The following is a 17,316-nucleotide window of genomic DNA, read 5'->3' on the forward strand; positions in this document are numbered from 1 at the left end:
TAGACGAGCTAAACTAAGAAAACAGTTACAGTGAGGATGGAGCTTTTCTGGTCTGTTGTGCAACAGAGACAGTCAGAGTGAACAGATGTAACGGACTTCCTGTGGTGCTAAAAAATACCCTGCAACACACTGTTGGGAAAACACAAGAGCATATACGCACACACACACTAATATAATATTCAGATTATTAGTCAGATAATCAGACACATTCAGACTACCATTTTATTCCAACATGAATGTTAGATATTTGTACATGAATTAATAGGTCATGCAAACACAAGAAAACAGGTGGCTGATTTTTTTGGGAACATTAGTTATTATGGCTGAAGAATTTCATAGCTGGAGATTATCCACAATAGATATTCACACATACATGCTGACCAGGGGGAAATGAATCTGAAAGCTTTTAACTTCTCCATTTTTACCACATATGTGTGTGTGTGTGTGTGTGTGTGTGTGTGTGTGTGTGTGTGTGTGTGTGTGTGTGTGTGTGTGTGTGTGTGTGTGTGTGTGTGTGTGTGTGTGTAAGAGAGAGCGAGAGAGATTGTGTTAAAAAAACAAGTACATCACGTGGCCAGACTTTAATGCATGTATTTGCTTTACCTAAGAGCTACTAAAATGCTGCCACAACTGCTACTGTTTCCATATTTTCATAATGTACACATGTACTGTAGTTCCACCTTATATTTAATATTTTTTCTGTGTGAGATTGGTGTTGAGGAGCTGTATACCTGAAGTGCCTTGGAGGTCATACACATCAGCTATGGTCTTGTTAGTATTTAGAGTAAAGATGAAGGTCTTTGTGTTGAAGGTGTGTGTGTGTGTGTGTGTGTGTGTGTGTGTGTGTGTGTGTGTGTGTGTGTGTGTGTGTGTGTGTGTGTGTGTGTGTGTGTGTGTGTGTGTGGTTAACTGATCAGCTCCTTTAGTGAATAATGTACAAAATATGATTTAGATTAACATTAATGTTGAATAAAATAGTTTTTTTTATTCATTCTTGATTCCCTGCCCCTATTTAAATGAGAATGTAGATGAAAATAAACGCTCTTTGCACAACAATAGAAGCACCTAAACAGGGGTCTATGAAATCCCCATTACGGAATGGTCTTGTGTGCTGCAACAGGAGCTACTTCCTCAAACCTATTGACAACAGTGGGGTGCTTTGATTAAAAAAAGGAACAAGAATCTTTTGGAACTTCACTTTGGTTAAGCCTGGTGTTTGTGACACTTTTATGCTCATACAATGTATGATCTCTAACAGAAAAATTTCCCTTGTGTTGCTTGCGTTAATATTTTTGTAATCAAAAGGTCTGCCTGTAGACTGTAGGTAAAATATTTCCTCTTTCCAAGAACTATTAAGAACTATTACCTGTGACATGAATTAACTGTAACAATTTGCATGCATAAATGTTGAAAATTACATTTCAATGCAATCTTTCTTTCTTTCTTTCTTTCTTTCTTTCTTTCTTTCTTTCTTTCTTTCTTTCTCTATAAGTTTATTAAAATTTTGGATTATTATATGGTCATGGGAGACAAGTAAAAAAACACAATGTTAATCCTTTCATGATACTAACCTTCACAAAAGTCAGAAATTCAAGCAAATTCATTAAAATGTAGAACTTCAGAAGACTTTTTCAAATTTAAATAAACAAAAATATGGCTTTCAATCACCCTCTACATCCAGAAATTAAAACATCAATGTAAAAATATTTTATGAAAATGGAACCAAACTAGTAGCAAATCTCTGAAACACAACATGATTGGCTGCTCTGAAGTAACAACTCCAAAAGTGCATTACAATTATACATAGGCTCCATCCTTCTGACCTGATCAAAATCAGGAACTGCCAGCACAGAGAGAACAGTCAGTCAGGGGTAATAAAGTGCAGACGTCGAGAGGCATTTATCACCATTTCACTTTCCTTTTTTTATTTGTAGAGTAACAGAAGAAAAAAATAACTAAAGGATTAATTTGCTATTCCAACTTTTGTTCCTTATGTAACAAAGAGAATTTAGTTAGAGCTGTATGCCTGAGACGATTTTACATTACAGAATGGATGGTTGTGTCATTTCCTCAGTAAGTACACACTTTAACTGTCATGAGTGTATGGTTAAAGAAAAAAAACAACCTGATACTACATACAATTAACTAATAATAATATAATGCTGTAGTTATTAGTCAATTACAACCTATAGAAAATGTGTGTAAGGTGTGATTATTAAAAAACAAGATTATTATTATTATTATTATTATTGTTATTATTATTATTATTATTATTATTATTATTATTATTATTATTATTATTATTATTCAAATAAAATACTTTTTTGAAATAAAATACATTGTCTTTATTTTATGCTTCTATTTTCTCAAAATTTCAGTCATCAGACGAAATTGTTGCATATGATCAAGTTTTCCGGCCACAGTATGATTTTTTTCCATATATAACCAGTGATCCAGATGGTCATATCGGTAAGTCTAAAAAAGGAAATATTTTCAACTTTGTGTTCCATTTGGGATTTTTTAAACAAAAAAATGCATATAAAATTTCCATGAGGTTGTTTAAAAAGTAAACCATTCTATGTTATAAGATATCTATATTATGTTATAAGAAATCTAGGTGTAAATACATTAAACATGTCTATATTCTAACTAAACTAAAGAAACATCCTTAAAACCTATTTTCTCATTTTTCTTTTTACTTTTTTTCTAAAGGAATGTCAGTCTGCATTGGGGGATTTAATCATCATATGTTATAACAAAGCACAAAATACAAACTAACACATTTTCTTTTATAAACTTTTAAGTATTAAAATACTAATAAAATGTGCTTCTAAATGTAGATTATTCATTTTATTTAATAGACAAACAAATGATACAAAAAAGTACAGAACGTGAATCATTATGTGCTCGGGAAATTTTTCACAGCTTTCCACAGGATTGTCGCTGTATGATCCATTTCTACTGTTGTTGCTGGTCTTTGTGCTAAATACCATTCATTCATTCATTCATTCATTTTCTACCGCTTATCCGAACTTCTTGGGTCACGGGGAGCCTGTGCCTATCTCAGGCGTCATTGGGCATCAAGGCAGGATACACCCTGGACGGAGTGCCAACCCATTGCAGGGTACTAAATACCAGTATAGATTTATTCAGTACTGTAAAAAACAATATGAGAAACATTTTAAAAGGATGTACTAACTTTTTTTTTTTTTTAAGAATTAAAAACACTGTGTATTCTTTTGGGTTTTGTGCATACTACCAATAGCTGCATACTTTTGTATGGCTACCAATTCTGTCACAAAGATTTTTTTCCCAACCAAAGCAATATATTGATATCATACATTGTGTGTAAATTCCAGATATACTAGATTACCTCAGTAGTTGTTAATGAATCTTTGGCAACGTATGCTATTCCATCTGCTGCTAGATTTTGGATTTTTTTAATGGCAACAATCTCTGCTCCTGATAGAAACAGCCTGTGGTTGCTGTCTCAATCTTAAATCATAGTTTTTTTTTACTCATTACTCATTACTCAAACCTAGAGCCATTTATAGAAAGTAACCATTACATGACAGACTTGCACTATAGAGGATATTAACCTAGAGGATATGATCATCATTCACAACACATCTGCTTCATTCTCTTCTCCTACTTTAAAAATTAATACGAAATGCAAAGACCATCAGAACCAAACAATCATTTAAGATGCTGTTCATATTATATACACCTAGCTGTAGTATATGTATCTTCCTAAGAATAATAAAACAGAGCAACTGGAATTGATTTATGATCTTAACATAAATGTTCAACATTATAGCCCTTTACCTTGACTTACATGAGTTAAACATCTATAATTTTTTTACTAAGACCATATATATATATATATATATATAAAATCAAATTTAAAAAATCCTCTTGCTCTCATTCCTTAATCAGAGACTGGATGGGATTATCACACTGATCACACTCACCAGAGTGAGCTGGAGGTCCCTTCGAGTGGTCACTTCACTGAACTACACCCCGCAGCCTACTACTATGGGGATATGGAGTCTTACCACCCTCCTCTGGATTCAAGCCTGGGGACTTTTGTGCCTGTGGTAACACCTCAGGTTAGTCCTTTAATTAATTAAACAATTATGGTCCTGGAGAAAGGTTGTCTCATTTCACTGTGTACTGCAACAGTTATATATGGTTGAAATGACAATAAAAGCTTCTTGACTTGACTTGACTTGACAAATGTTCCTTATGTACATGGTTATAAACAAATTATAGGTCAGATGATCTGTCTGAAAATTCCCTGTCCTGGAGGGTCAGTGTGTTAGCAGTCTGGTTATTTCCCTGATAATAACTAATGAATAAGTTAGAGTACAGAACTTACCATTAGCCTATTAGCCTCTACACAACTAGGGTTTAGGAACTCTTTTTCTAGGACTGTAAATTATTGGAAACTGGTCTATTTATGGGAACTGTAGCTTACTGCAAAATTCCGTTTCAGAAAGCATTGTTCTGGTTATTAGCAAATAAAATACAGCTTCACAAATTGTTCACTTGATTTAACACTTTGGCCTAAAGTGAGAAAGAGTAGTTAGACATCTTGTTTTAAGCGTAAATGCAAATTTACTGTCTGTTATTGGTTTTCTGCATATCTATCTATTATTATCCCCTTTGCAAGTCAGATCTTATGTTAATTACACAACGAAGACATTGAAAACAATGTGATGAACACTAAGCATTAGGAATTAGAGTTAAGTTTTTAGTCTTTAAGAGGTTGGTGAATAATCATAATGGGGCTTAAAGAGATGAGCACGAGGCAGGATGTCACAAAAGAGCATCTGTACTGAGAACCACTGAAACATTGCAGTCACACAGACTGATTGCTCAACATTGTCTTTTCCTGACTGAGGACTGTGGCCACTGCCAACACTCAATCAGGGACAAACACACATAAACACACACATATTGGTTAAACCTCACATTCCCTTAACAACACAGCTTCTATTAATTCAAATTAATTGAGCCAAAATCAATTCAATGCATTAATTCTACACACAAATATATAACTTGCTTTTAAAAGACATCTTTAAACAGGCATTATACATTATACATATGACCAACAATTTGAACTCAGTTGTTTCTTTTCATTTATATTTCTTTGCAGTAACTAGAAGAAAAAAAATAATATAAAGAACCTACATTTATGAAACAGGCAAGAATGAAACTATTAAATAAATGAAAATGATATTAAAGTGAATGTAACATGTCTCATTGCCCTTTTTTCTGACACAATAGCTTTAGCAGTTCCTCTTTCATTATAAGGTAATTCTGTGGTTTCCGAGTATGGGACTGCTTTTTTGAGATTGTGTCAACTTAGCATATTTCTTGTCCATAGCACAATAAAAACTGCGTAACAATAGCTTGCCTAACCTAAGTGTATAAATTGGTCCAATAATTTTATTTAGTTTTGTCTAAGTGATGCCATGTTAGATTAGTAGTTGCCACAAAAGATTAAGTAAAAATACTATTAAAAGATTCAAGATTCTGTTATTGACACTGAGACTGAGTACAGCTAAATGACAGCAGTCCTTAAATTGAAATTCACATAGTTGCTGGGTTTTGTATGTTTGGTCAGATAGCCGATAATGGCCAACACAGTGGTCTGAGTTAGTGATGTGGACATGTGATGTGGACATGACCAAAAAACATGTTTCATTAAGATTCATTTTCTAGAGTTTTCCATTGTACATGTAGAGAGAGTGTGACATTTCTGAAGTGAAAGAAATCTACTGCAACATTTTTCTAATATTTCTCTAGACATTATATAGGCAATGACTTATATACCTTGGGGTTTGCTGTGATATCCAGTGTAGACACACAGGACATTAACACATATTGACATTAAACGAAAAAGAATGTGGCTGAAGTTAGCAACTGGTAATGCATAAGAAAGAAAGTAATAGTATTTACAAGACTCATGTAAAGCCTAGACAAAATTCTTACTTAATTTTATTTACAGTTAACTGTCACAGATTTTTGCCTAGCACTGGAGTTCATCCTAATTCTGCTTTTGATATATGTCACATTTCAAAATGTATGTAGACATAATATTGAGCTGTTGTTAGCTGTTGTGAGTTGTTGTTGTTGAAATAAGCATTTACTGAATCTTATATCTGATATCTGATAAAAAAAATAAATAAAAAAAAAATTTAAAAAAAAGATGCCCAACAATATAGTCATTTTTACTAACAAGTTGGGTTTAAAGAACTGAACCAAGCAGCCAGGGTCAACATCACCAGATTAAATCACAGCATGCTGGATTAGTTCATACTGGACCCAGTGCTTGCTTTCCAAATTGATTTTTATCCCAGCAGTTTTTAGAGTGCAGGCAATTTTTGTTCCAAGAATAAAGGGATGCCTTGTTTAAACACTCAATGTTTGTACATTGATTGGTATTCTTTGCTAAAAATATTTTTGCTTTGTTCTATTTGATTTCTGCTTTTGCAAAGCAATCAGTGAATATTGTTCTGGTCCACAGTTTGCATATGTCCCTCACCCAGTGTACCAGCGCTCTCCTCCCGCTCACTGCAGCACAGACGACGAGGACACAGGAGCACGCAGTCCACCATTTGAGGTGTCTGAGGGAGAAGAGGATCATGAGTCACACCTTGCTAGCACTTCCACTAGCATAACAGGTAAGAGAGAAATGGAAGGACTAAAGCCAGGTAGCATTCCACTGTGGCTCGCTGTAACACTTTTCCATTTCATACATTTGAAAGGAAAACATGCTCAACCTTACACACAGGGCCCTATTTATCAAAGCTATGGTGATTCTGCTGCTGTATTATTATGACAGGAGCATTAGTAGCTCAATTGTTAAGGCTTCTTCAGTGCTGATAAGAAGGTTGTTTGTAAGTTCAAGCCCTGGCATTGCCAAACTCTTTACAAGGACACTGTACCATGACTGACCCTGTGCTCTGTTCCAATCCTCCTAACAGACTGGTATACAGAAACAAAGGAATTTCACATCTATTTGTCGAAGTCACAATTAAGTTTTATGTACTTCTAAAAACCTTAACGCTCTGAGGAAAAACAGCTGATCTTACCAGCTTATAGTACAGTAGTATAAAATACACTTCTGTATCATAGATGCTGATTCCTGGCAAATTTCTGCTGATACTGTATGAAAGAAAACATTTAGGTTACTTCAAAAAAGTTGTGCACAGACATTTTGTCCTTAGGCACACAAATTCTGGTTAAAGTAGCATATGACCTTTGGAAGTTTTGCACAAAATGACCTGACCCTCTTGCTAAATATGAAAACAGGAGAGCACACTATTCTCTCATATTGCTCCTCAGTCCTTGCATAACTGTATTTAATAACAGAACTGGCAGAACAGTGGAACTCAGAAAGATCCTGACTCATAGCAGTAACAAGCTAATGGCAGTGAGAGAACAGTGTAGGTGTTTCATAAGGTTTTAACATCAAGCACTTGAATATCTTGGAGATTAATTGGAAAACGTAGAAAGGTCACTTTCTACATTTTAGCATTTAACAAATGCTAAAGTCCTCATGTGAATGCTAAAGGGGACAAAAACTTTGCCGTGCATTGGTCTTGACAGCAATCATATCTATTTTTATGAAATTCCTTTTTAACTATAAGTTATCTCTTTGTAACTCTGACTTTACTGACATTTCTATTAACAAAAGGTAATGATGATATGTCAGAAAAAATGGATCAGAATATCAGTTATCTATCATATCATCCAGCTCTGAAGCAGAAATATATAAACAGAAAGAGGTGACAAGGTTTAAACTTTCCATGTCTCCCGGACACAGAGTTGTACAAGTATTTTTTTTTATGTTTCTCTAGGCAACAAAAGAAAAATGCGTCTTTATCAGTTCCTTCTGGAGCTGCTCAGAGAGGGGGATATGAAAGACTGCATTTGGTGGGTGGACAGAGAGAGAGGCACCTTTCAGTTCTCTTCCAAACACAAGGAGGTGCTGGCCGGCCGCTGGGGCCTGCAGAAGGGCAACCGCAAGAGAATGACCTATCAGAAGATGGCTAGAGCCCTGCGCAACTACGGCAAGACAGGAGAGGTCAAAAAAATCAAAAAGAAACTGACATACCAGTTCAGTACCGAGGTGCTGAGGAGGATGTCAGTAGAAAAAAAATATCACTGAGAGCTGATTCCTACTGCTCCTAGCTGCAAGATGACCACAGAGGCAGGTCTTCTTTCTCTACATTTTCTCAGGGACTCCACATTCTACAATATATCTGGGATATTTTTATCCATACTGTCTATATTAGTATTTTTTTCTTACTTCTCCACTCAACTATGGAAACTAAAATATTTTGTGATTGAAAATGATTGACAGTATGACAAGTTCCATATATCGGAGAGGACTAAAGACAGGTTTCTTTGTGGATTGGTAGTGAAATGGGAAATCTACTGTTAACAGCAGTTGAATATCTCTATGTGGATTAGGGAACTTGGTGTGTACTGTCCCCTATAGGTTTAATACTGCATTTAGACTGCACAAAACAAAATCCAGTTTTTCCACTGATCAGTAGTGCTTAAACAGAAAGCAGACAAAAACTGTTACATATAGACACACATTTTATTTATACTATAATGACATACATTCCAAATTGAATGGCCTTTGTGGTGGCTTGCTGACATATTATATTATTTCAATAAAAGTACACATACAACGTGTAGAGTTGTAAAACAAAGTTTTATTGTTGTTAATTGTTGTGTAACACAGAGCGTATTTCTAAACCATCAGTAGGACTTGGATTTGATTAATTATCCAATTAATCCTAAAGTGGGATTTCACTTTAAAGAGTGCTTCAAGTGTTATACAAAGCAGTGCATCTGCTAAGATGAATACCTTTGACAACAGGCACTTGTGCTGTTCGTGTGCAATGTTTTAAATTCACAGTCCTCAAAGCAGTTTGCTTGATTAAATTATAGGCAGTCTAAAATGATTCAAGCTACCAGTATAGAGCAGCATCACATTTGTTACTATTTAAAAAAAGAGGTAGAGAAACCAGCCCTGCCATTATGCAAAGCTGAAATACTCTTACTAAATAAAGGACATGTTGGTTGGTGTATAAAACAAAAATACTAAAATTAAATATATACTGCTTTATGCCTTAAACTATGTGCTCCCAGATGAGACAATATTTCACACATTTACCAAAACCCATAAAAAAAATAAAGAAAAAATTCCTTTTAGATACATAAAATTGTTAGCTATACACATAAACTGTAATTAAGGCCTGTTGGATTGCGTATAATCCTTTTCTGTAAATTCATACAGAGGATGTGGGACCAGAGAGAGGTCAATTTAGCTCTTCCTTGTTCAAAATTAGGTTTAAGCTGGAGTCCTGTTTAGAGCTCAGCAGGAGAACGTTGCTTCTATTACTTTGAGAGTTACTAATACAGAGTCCATAGAGATCTTTATGTACTTCACAGCTGTATTATTAGTTGTTGGCTACATCTGCCCGTCTCTGCCAGTTCTCTTCTTCAATCCCACTGTCATACTCCTCCTCTGTGGTGTCTTTAGTTGAAGCTCTGCACGAACGAACAAACACACACACACACACACACCCCTTATTCAGTATACTGACAATACCAGCTTAAAAGAAATAACAGCTTCCTTTCTGAACTGGCTCTGTAGTGGCATTTAATATCCAGTACAAACATTATGTCAAACAACAAATCCTGGTACACCAGTGCACCTTCTACAACAAAGAGATATTGATTTAATTATTTTCTTGAAACAAACAGTGGGCCTATGTTCTCTGACTAAATATCAGGTAAATGCAAAGTTTACCTGATATAGCGTGGTCCACTCTTGCCCAAAATCACATCCTTATTCAGTTCCACAGACACAATATTTGACTGCGGCACCTCAAACATTGGCTCTAACAGTAGCCTCTCCTAAAGAAGACAACATGGTAGTTTAGTTAGTGACACTAACTGAAGCCAGCTGTAAGGAAATAGGAAACAGAGTATGTGTGTGGTGTGTACCATGATGGTTCGGAGGCCTCTGGCTCCAGTCTTCCTCTCGAGAGCCAGTCTGGCAATGGCCCTGAGTGCATCTGGAGTCACATTCAGCTCACACTAAAACACAGAGTATCACAGCTTATATAACAGAGCACAGAAACGGCAACGAGAACTGGCGGTTATATTTAGATCTAGGTCTATCTCCTGTATGACTATAGCATATAGACGGATAGAATGTTTCATCTACAGAGAAGAAATCTACACAGTTTCTACGTGCCACATATGCTCATATGACTTTAGTACACCTGTACACAAATGCTTTAATACAATTAATTATTCAATCAACCAATCATGTGGCAGCAGTGTAACACAGTATCATGCAAAAACAGATCAAGGTTCAGTTAAAGTTAAAAAAATGTTCTCAGTGATATCTACCATGTTCTTGTGGTTGGTGAAAAACAGGCTGGTCAGAGTATTTCAGCCTCTGCTAATCTGCGTGGATTTTCACACACAAGTATGTGGACGAATCAGCTTTAAAAACACGAGGTGAGCAGAAAAGTATTGAAGCTTGAGGTGGATAGTTTAAGGTTTACTGAAGTATGGCCTACTTTCAGCCGCCTTTCAGCAGAAAAGGGTATGTTGCTGTCTGTGTATGAGACAAAATAAAGAGAAATGCAAAGAGAGAGAGAGTGAGAGAGATCACCTTATCCATGCTGAAGAGGGCCTTGTACTGAGGTAAAACAGCATTCCGTGGCTTTGTGAGAATGCGCACTAGTGTTTGCTCGTCCAGGCTGTGCAATGGCACTATTATGGGCAAACGCCCTACAAACTCAGGAATCATGCCAAACTCTATGAGGTCTCGTGCCTCTACATGTCTCAAGAGCTGATCCTTCTCCTTCATCTCAACCTCCGCATCCAGCTCACTGCCTGAGCTATTGGCCAGATCAGCGGCTGCTGCAGCACGCCGTCCCTTCCCCAAGTTAGAGGGTGAGCCAAATCCAAGGTACTGCACACAAAGTCACAAACGAGTGTAAAAAACAAACATTATTGAGATGCTTACTGCTACACAGTGCTGACCTAATGTCGGTCTCCCTCACTTTCTCATTCTTCCTCCGGCTAATGATCCGGTCCAGCCCGTTGAAGGCTCCTGATGCCACAAACAGGATGTTGGTTGTGTCAATCTGCACAGTTTCACCTCGCAACTTCCTGCTGTTCTTTTCTGGAACGTTAATAATGGTGCCTTCAAGGAGCTTCAACAAACCCTGAACACGAGTATCAGCATAAGGTTAGGGCAGGATTAAAACTAATACATTTTTAACTCTAGCCAACTAATGACTATACTTTAACACAGATTATGGGTTATTTATTCTAAATAGAATTTGCATTGCTGCATTACTACTTGTGGAACAATATCCCACTGGACAGAAAAAGATTGCTTTAGAAGGATAATAATCCATTTACAGCCATTAGAGTGAGCTGGACCTAAGGACTTAAAAGCCTGGCTTTGGAATAGATTGTGTACAGCACTTTATATTTGGATTAGTACCATATTATTCATCATGGACCTGAGGCTTTCGGTTACTGGAACTTGTGATGAATTCCCAAAAACTACAACTACCATTTGCACACTAATACTTCACCAAAACACACAGAAAAGCCTTCTTTGCACTGTGACCATGTAAATAAAAACCCAAAGTAACTATTGCAGTAAATAAAATGGAACAATGGTTCTTATTACACACCTGCTGGACACCTTCTCCTCCTACATCTCTGAGCTGATGTATTCCTGGAACACTACCAATCTTATCCACCTCATCCAGAAACACTATTCCTGTGGGTCCAGCACAAACGTGTGCGAGTGTGAGAGGGGTCATGTTAGTAATAACCACTAAACATGCTCTGCTAGAACACAGCCGTTTGTACAATGTACCATATTTAGAGATTACATAAATAATTGCCATACTCCATATTATTTTGCATTTTCATCTGTCATTGTAGCTTTTCACTCTCCTTGATATCTAACAAATCAAAACAAAATGACGACATGTGCCTAAAGTCTGATATACTTGGAATAAAGTGTTCTCTTTAAGACACACACCTTGCTGAGCTTTCTCCACAGAGTAGTTGGCATCTTGCAGCAGCTTGGCAATGATTGACTCAATATCCTCACCTATGTAGCCGGCCTGGGTCAGTGTTGTACAGTCACAGATGGCAAAGGGAACATCCAAACACTTAGCCAGAGTCTGTGCTAAAAGTGTTTTACCTGGAGAACAAAATATCAAATATTCCAAATGTAAAAAAAATTAAAAAAAAAAAAAAAAAAAAACCCCACACACTTTACTACACTATGCAATTTTCTCAGCTTATGCACTTTATTTAAATGAAGTGGTAGCTCAGTGATTGAGGTGGTGTTGGAATACTGATATGAGCTCAAACCCCAGGGCCACCAAACTGCCACTCCTGGGCCCCTGAGCAAGGCCCTTAACCCTCAGTTGCTCAGCTGTATAATTGAGATAAATGAAAGTCACTCTGCATAACGGTGCCTGACAAATGCTGTAAATGTAAAATTTACTCATGATCGCAAGCTGCTCACACTGAATCACAGGATACGCTTTATATATTCAAATAAGTCATTATTATTAAACAAACAGTTTCAAAATCATGGACGATGGTCTTGCATCTTAAAAAAACGTAAAGCTGTTATAGCATCTCTTTAAAGCTCACTCTCACATCCTAATGGTCATTAATATTTATTGCCTATGAGTAACAAATCTTTTCTCTGGAAGATGTTTCTATGACTGATGTGTAAACAGCAACTGATACATTCGACACAATCTGTCTATTAGCAAAATATACAGTCCCCCATTGCTATCAAGTTTTTTCAGTGAATTACTGCAGGTGCATGATCAGCTCATACAACATAAACGTATTGAATAAATTAACAGAAACTGGGATTTTGGATGTGGGAATGTTGGTATAGCTTGTTGGAGTGGGAACCAAGTCCAGGTCCAGAGCAGAGAGAAGAGAAAAGCTTTGGACAGAAAGCTAAGTTAAATAACTGAAGAAAAGAACTTAGACTCGTCCAACTCTAGATGGACTGCTGACCGCATTGACTACAGCAACTCTAATTTAAAGAGAATATCTTGAAGACTAAGTCTTTGATACTTTAAACTATAGAGAGAGAGATTGTTTGCTCTGTACCTGATCCAGTAGGGCCGAGCAGCACAATATTACTCTTCTCCAGTTTGATGGAAGTGTGTGTGGAGTTCAGCATGTGGCCACCCCTTTTCTCCGCTGCACTTTGTTGTACAGATTCACCAAGAACACTGCCATGTGGCCTGATCCCAGTGAGCTGAATCAGCTCTGTTAATGAAAACAATCGAATGTATGCTTTAGTTTTAGAAAGCAGCTGAACAAACAGTGAGTAACTAAATTATGTGTCACTGTGTCAGCGCCAGGGACCGTAGCGGTTTTTCTTCACAAACAAAATAATTCAAAACAGATGAGTATGGAAAGTGGATTTCCACTATGCTCTAAAAATAAAAATGTAAAAATAAAAGGTATTTTAAATTGACCATGAAGGGGACAAAAAAAAATATTAAATATGAATTTTGAATCTAATTAAACAAATAAATAAAAATTATTTAACATATTCTGTCAATTAACAGCAATAACCTATGCTCTGAAATTATAGCATTTCTTTGGGGGGAAAAAAGGGTTAACAGAAACTATATTATTGTATGCACGAATACATATAGCAAGATTGGGAGACTTCCAATTACAGCTCTTACTACTCTTCACATTAAATACACCAGCGTGTCACACATACCAGTGTACGAATGTAACCGTATGAATTGCTAACAAATCAGGTATTTCTTTTGTATATTTCTCCAAAAAAACGAAAGGCACTTACTTGCAAATCTGTATTCTTCATCCCGCCTTCTGTTCTCTAGCTCTACAGAAAAAAAACAAAAAACAAAAACATCTTAAGGTTACTCTGACATCTGCTGGAAAATAAAAGCATGTCACACTGGGAGCGAGTAACCAGAGTACACCCTGCCTTAGAAACTGAAATCTGTACAAGCTGCTGCTGAGTGAAAAGTGAGAAGAACAAGCTTTATCAGCTGTTATGTTATAGAAATAGGATGGTTGATTATGGTTATACTGATGCACTAACCCTGGGGAGTGACCGAGATCTGCTGCTCTGTCCCCAGCTGCTGCCCACCCGATGCTGGAAGGTTGCTGTTGATCCTTTTGTAGTGGTTATATACTGCAACCGACAGCACTTTCTTCGCATATGACTGGCCAACAACATACTTATCGAGATAGGAATAGACCTGCAGTAAAACAACAGCAAATGCACATTTTATCCTTTATGTGGGTCTGCAGTTCACATTACTGTCAGAAGAAACTGGGCTTATGGGCAAATGGGTTTATTAAACACATTGCAATTTACATAGAACCCGGTTACATCAGTAACATTAGGGATTTCATTTTGATCATAATTTGGATCGTACCTTTTTAGGGGGTGGTGGAGGTTTCTGAGCAAATGCCAAATTAACAGCTTCAGCAGCAGATTCTGCCTCTTTAGGTAGACGACTGTTAGAGTCGATTTCAGAAAGCACCACAAAGAAATGATGACATTTTTCACATCTCACAAAACGAGTGAACGCTAGAGAGAAATATGGACAATAAAAGAATGCATACAGCGTCATTGTACCCAAAGAATACAAGAAGTAATATGTGCATGCAGCTTGCATACAAACATATAATCTTTTATAGAAATATGAATAATTGTGGCACGATTAAATTTAAACCATAGATAAATAAAAAACCTCTGAAAAATAATTAAACTTACACGCAACCGTCTCCACATATGTGCATATGTCTCCACATCTGGGGCAACGTAGACGACTTCCTCCTTTTCCTGATCCACCAGAACCTACAGATCTCTTCACCACTGTGTCTGCTGCACTCTTCTGCTCAAATAAAATAGATACATAAGCCATCTAAGCTGCACATCCATACTATGGGTTTGTGTATTTTTCCATTATGGAAACTAACAGGATTATAAGAATAAATGAATCAGGAAAACAGTTGGTAATTTACATGCAAATCTATTTTCTTGGAAGTCCATGTTGTTAATATTGAGTGCAGTGCTGGAAAATAAAAGTACCTTTCCCATATCACCAGAGCCATCTTTTGGAGTGTTCTGCTTTGAGGCAAAACACACAGCACTCTCTGAGAATAATCTGACATGCAGTGCAGAAGGTAGATGGGCTTCATGAGTCACTGGACTTCTGAGAGCATAAAACTTTACGTGCAAGCCTAAAAACCCTGCAAGCACAGACAATGGATTGTTTAATAAACTTTGTAAGAGAATATTAAGAGAAACCACAGGCAACCACAGAAACTCTGACAAACCCAAAGGATAAATATGAGCATGGATGAGCATTTGAAATCAATCTGTAGCATGAATGCAAGTTGATTCAATTCAAAATTCAAATGTATTTGTATAGTTTTTTGCAATTGATAGTCTCAAAGCATCTTTACAGAACATAAACATAGAAAAAAAAGGTTATCATAAAGAATAATATAAAGATTAATATAATACAAAATTCAAGATTAATATTGGATATATTTAAATGTGTTTGTATTTATACAGAATGAGCAAGTCTGAGGTAACTCTGGGGTGGAAAAACTCCCTTGAATGGTAAAGGAAGAAACCTTGAGAGGAACCAGACTCCAAGGAAACCTCATCCTCATTTGGGTGACACTGGATAGTGTGATTATAAATATATACAGTCTGATAAATGTTGTTCTGAGGAGGAGATCGTTATCCTCAAACACCACATGGTGTTGGCATCTCCTCTTCAGTATAGCAGTGATATTTCAGTAATGCAATGCAACAGAGCAGTATTAGAAAATATATATTTTTTTTTATTAACTACAAGACAAGGCTTCTTTGGAAGGATTAGCGGACACTTTTCTAGAAAGCTGACACTAGGCAGAACGCCTAATTCCGAGTTCTAGAACAGTCCAAGAACAGATGAAACATTTAGAAGCTGAAATTCACCCAAATTACATGTCGGTCCAAATTGTATTCCATCATGTTTGTTTATTTATAAATAAATAAATAAATAAATAGGGCTTTTTTCTTAAGTATGACAGACAAACAATTTTGAACATGCATCCAGGCAACCTAATGATTAACTGTATCTTATATACATACAACAAGCAAGTGTTTTAAATCCCAAAAACAATTTTTGGCTTTAACACACACACACACACACACACACACACACACACACACACACACACACACAACCTCTGTGGGCTGAACTGAAGAGTCTTTTAGCAGCACGTCTGCATGTACAGGAAGACATCTTCTTGGTGGAGATTTTCAGAAAAGCTAAAAACAAAAAAAAACAAAAAAGAGTTGGATATTAAACCAGAAATTCACACATGAACAACACCTTTATTTTGAAGTTTGTTCACTATGTAATTTATTCCACTAATCTCGAGAACAAGCCGAGGAGCCTGAATGTGAAACTCTACGTGCTGTCAAAACAAAAGTCAGTAGCTCTTAAAAAAAATAAATAAATAAATAAAATAAAAAATCAACAGCAAAACACACAAACAGGCATAAAAACGCACCGTCACTTAACTTAAAGTAGCGAGTTTAGTAACAAACATCTTGTAATCCTATAAATAATGTATAACTAACTGAAATTACTAGTTACAGTTACTTACAGGGAAAAAAACCAACAGCTTCCGAGTTCACAACAAACCGGTTACTGACAGTGACAGCAAACTAAACTAAACTGTAATAAAGGAGGAAATGTGCAGCTCCTAAAATATATCATACGGGTATAAAATTACCGAGAAGCTTAAAGGATTTTCGCCCAAACGGTTGTTTCCCTCAGCAGGAAGATAAGAGTTACGTAATCGATGAATTAGTGCAAGAACGTATCACCCCCTTCCACACCTCCAGCCCCCTTATAAACACAACGCTGTTCTTCTTCGCTTGTTTTGCAAACGCACAACGTTCCAATAACATGGCGACCTCTATTGGAGAGTTTCCTATCATGCAACACAATCTAATCTACAGAAGGTCTGTCAGTGGTAAAATGGGTCATTTTCACTTGCTTTGACATTGACTAGGTCCAGGATCTTTGACTTGACTGAGTCCAGACATGGCTTACACATTTACATTTACATTTACATTTACAGCATTTGGCAGATGCCCTTATCCAGAGCGAAGTACATAAGTGCAAGGCCACATGGAAGTGTTTAGGTGTGTAT

At 36.5% G+C, this 17,316-nt stretch overlaps 2 protein-coding genes across 4 annotated transcripts; one reads left to right on the plus strand and one right to left on the minus strand.

Annotated features, from left to right (window-relative positions):
- Positions 1-1,822: 1,822 nt before the first annotated feature.
- On the plus strand, positions 1,823-8,732 carry spi1a (Spi-1 proto-oncogene a). Of its 2 annotated transcripts, XM_027173270.2 has the most exons (6): positions 1,823-2,073; positions 2,379-2,469; positions 3,068-3,124; positions 3,937-4,109; positions 6,533-6,689; positions 7,869-8,732. In XM_027173270.2, exons 1-6 carry the CDS (start codon positions 2,023-2,025, stop codon positions 8,177-8,179), a joined length of 840 nt encoding a protein of 279 aa, XP_027029071.2. In that variant the 5' UTR covers positions 1,823-2,022; the 3' UTR covers positions 8,180-8,732. The 2 variants fall into 2 exon arrangements, with proteins under 2 accessions (XP_027029071.2, XP_027029072.2); XM_027173271.2 differs by lacking the exon at positions 3,068-3,124.
- Positions 8,716-17,047, minus strand: clpxb (caseinolytic mitochondrial matrix peptidase chaperone subunit Xb). Of its 2 annotated transcripts, none has more exons than XM_027173267.2 (15): positions 16,894-17,047; positions 16,340-16,423; positions 15,188-15,348; positions 14,870-14,990; positions 14,529-14,683; positions 14,189-14,348; positions 13,925-13,966; positions 13,213-13,374; positions 12,110-12,274; positions 11,754-11,842; positions 11,109-11,273; positions 10,715-11,017; positions 10,036-10,128; positions 9,839-9,945; positions 8,716-9,576 (listed from the first exon to the last, which is right to left on the minus strand). In XM_027173267.2, the coding sequence occupies exons 2-15, from the start codon at positions 16,395-16,397 to the stop codon at positions 9,486-9,488; spliced, it is 1,872 nt and encodes a 623-aa protein (XP_027029068.1). In that variant the 5' UTR covers positions 16,398-16,423; positions 16,894-17,047; the 3' UTR covers positions 8,716-9,485. The 2 variants fall into 2 exon arrangements, with proteins under 2 accessions (XP_027029068.1, XP_027029069.1); XM_027173268.2 differs by having other exon boundaries at positions 16,765-16,969.
- Positions 17,048-17,316: the final 269 nt, after the last annotated feature.

This window comes from Tachysurus fulvidraco, chromosome 10 (genome assembly GCF_022655615.1).
Source record: "Tachysurus fulvidraco isolate hzauxx_2018 chromosome 10, HZAU_PFXX_2.0, whole genome shotgun sequence".
NCBI lineage: Eukaryota > Metazoa > Chordata > Actinopteri > Siluriformes > Bagridae > Tachysurus > Tachysurus fulvidraco.

Excerpts from the sequence above, each read along its gene's own strand:
- clpxb (XM_027173267.2), bottom strand. The coding sequence starts at position 16,397 with ATGTCTTCCTGTACATGCAGACGTGCTGCTAAAAGACTCTTCAGTTCA. Across the intron at positions 13,375-13,924 it reads TGAAGAATACAGATTTGCAA|AGCTGATTCAGCTCACTGGG; the intron begins GTAAGTGCCTTT and ends TTTCATTAACAG. Across the intron at positions 9,577-9,838 it reads AGTGGACCACGCTATATCAG|AGCTTCAACTAAAGACACCA; the intron begins GTAAACTTTGCA and ends TCGTTCGTGCAG.
- spi1a (XM_027173270.2), top strand. The coding sequence starts at position 2,023 with ATGCCTGAGACGATTTTACATTACAGAATGGATGGTTGTGTCATTTCC. Across the intron at positions 2,470-3,067 it reads TGATCCAGATGGTCATATCG|GCGTCATTGGGCATCAAGGC; the intron begins GTAAGTCTAAAA and ends TGCCTATCTCAG. Across the intron at positions 3,125-3,936 it reads GAGTGCCAACCCATTGCAGG|AGACTGGATGGGATTATCAC; the intron begins GTACTAAATACC and ends TTCCTTAATCAG.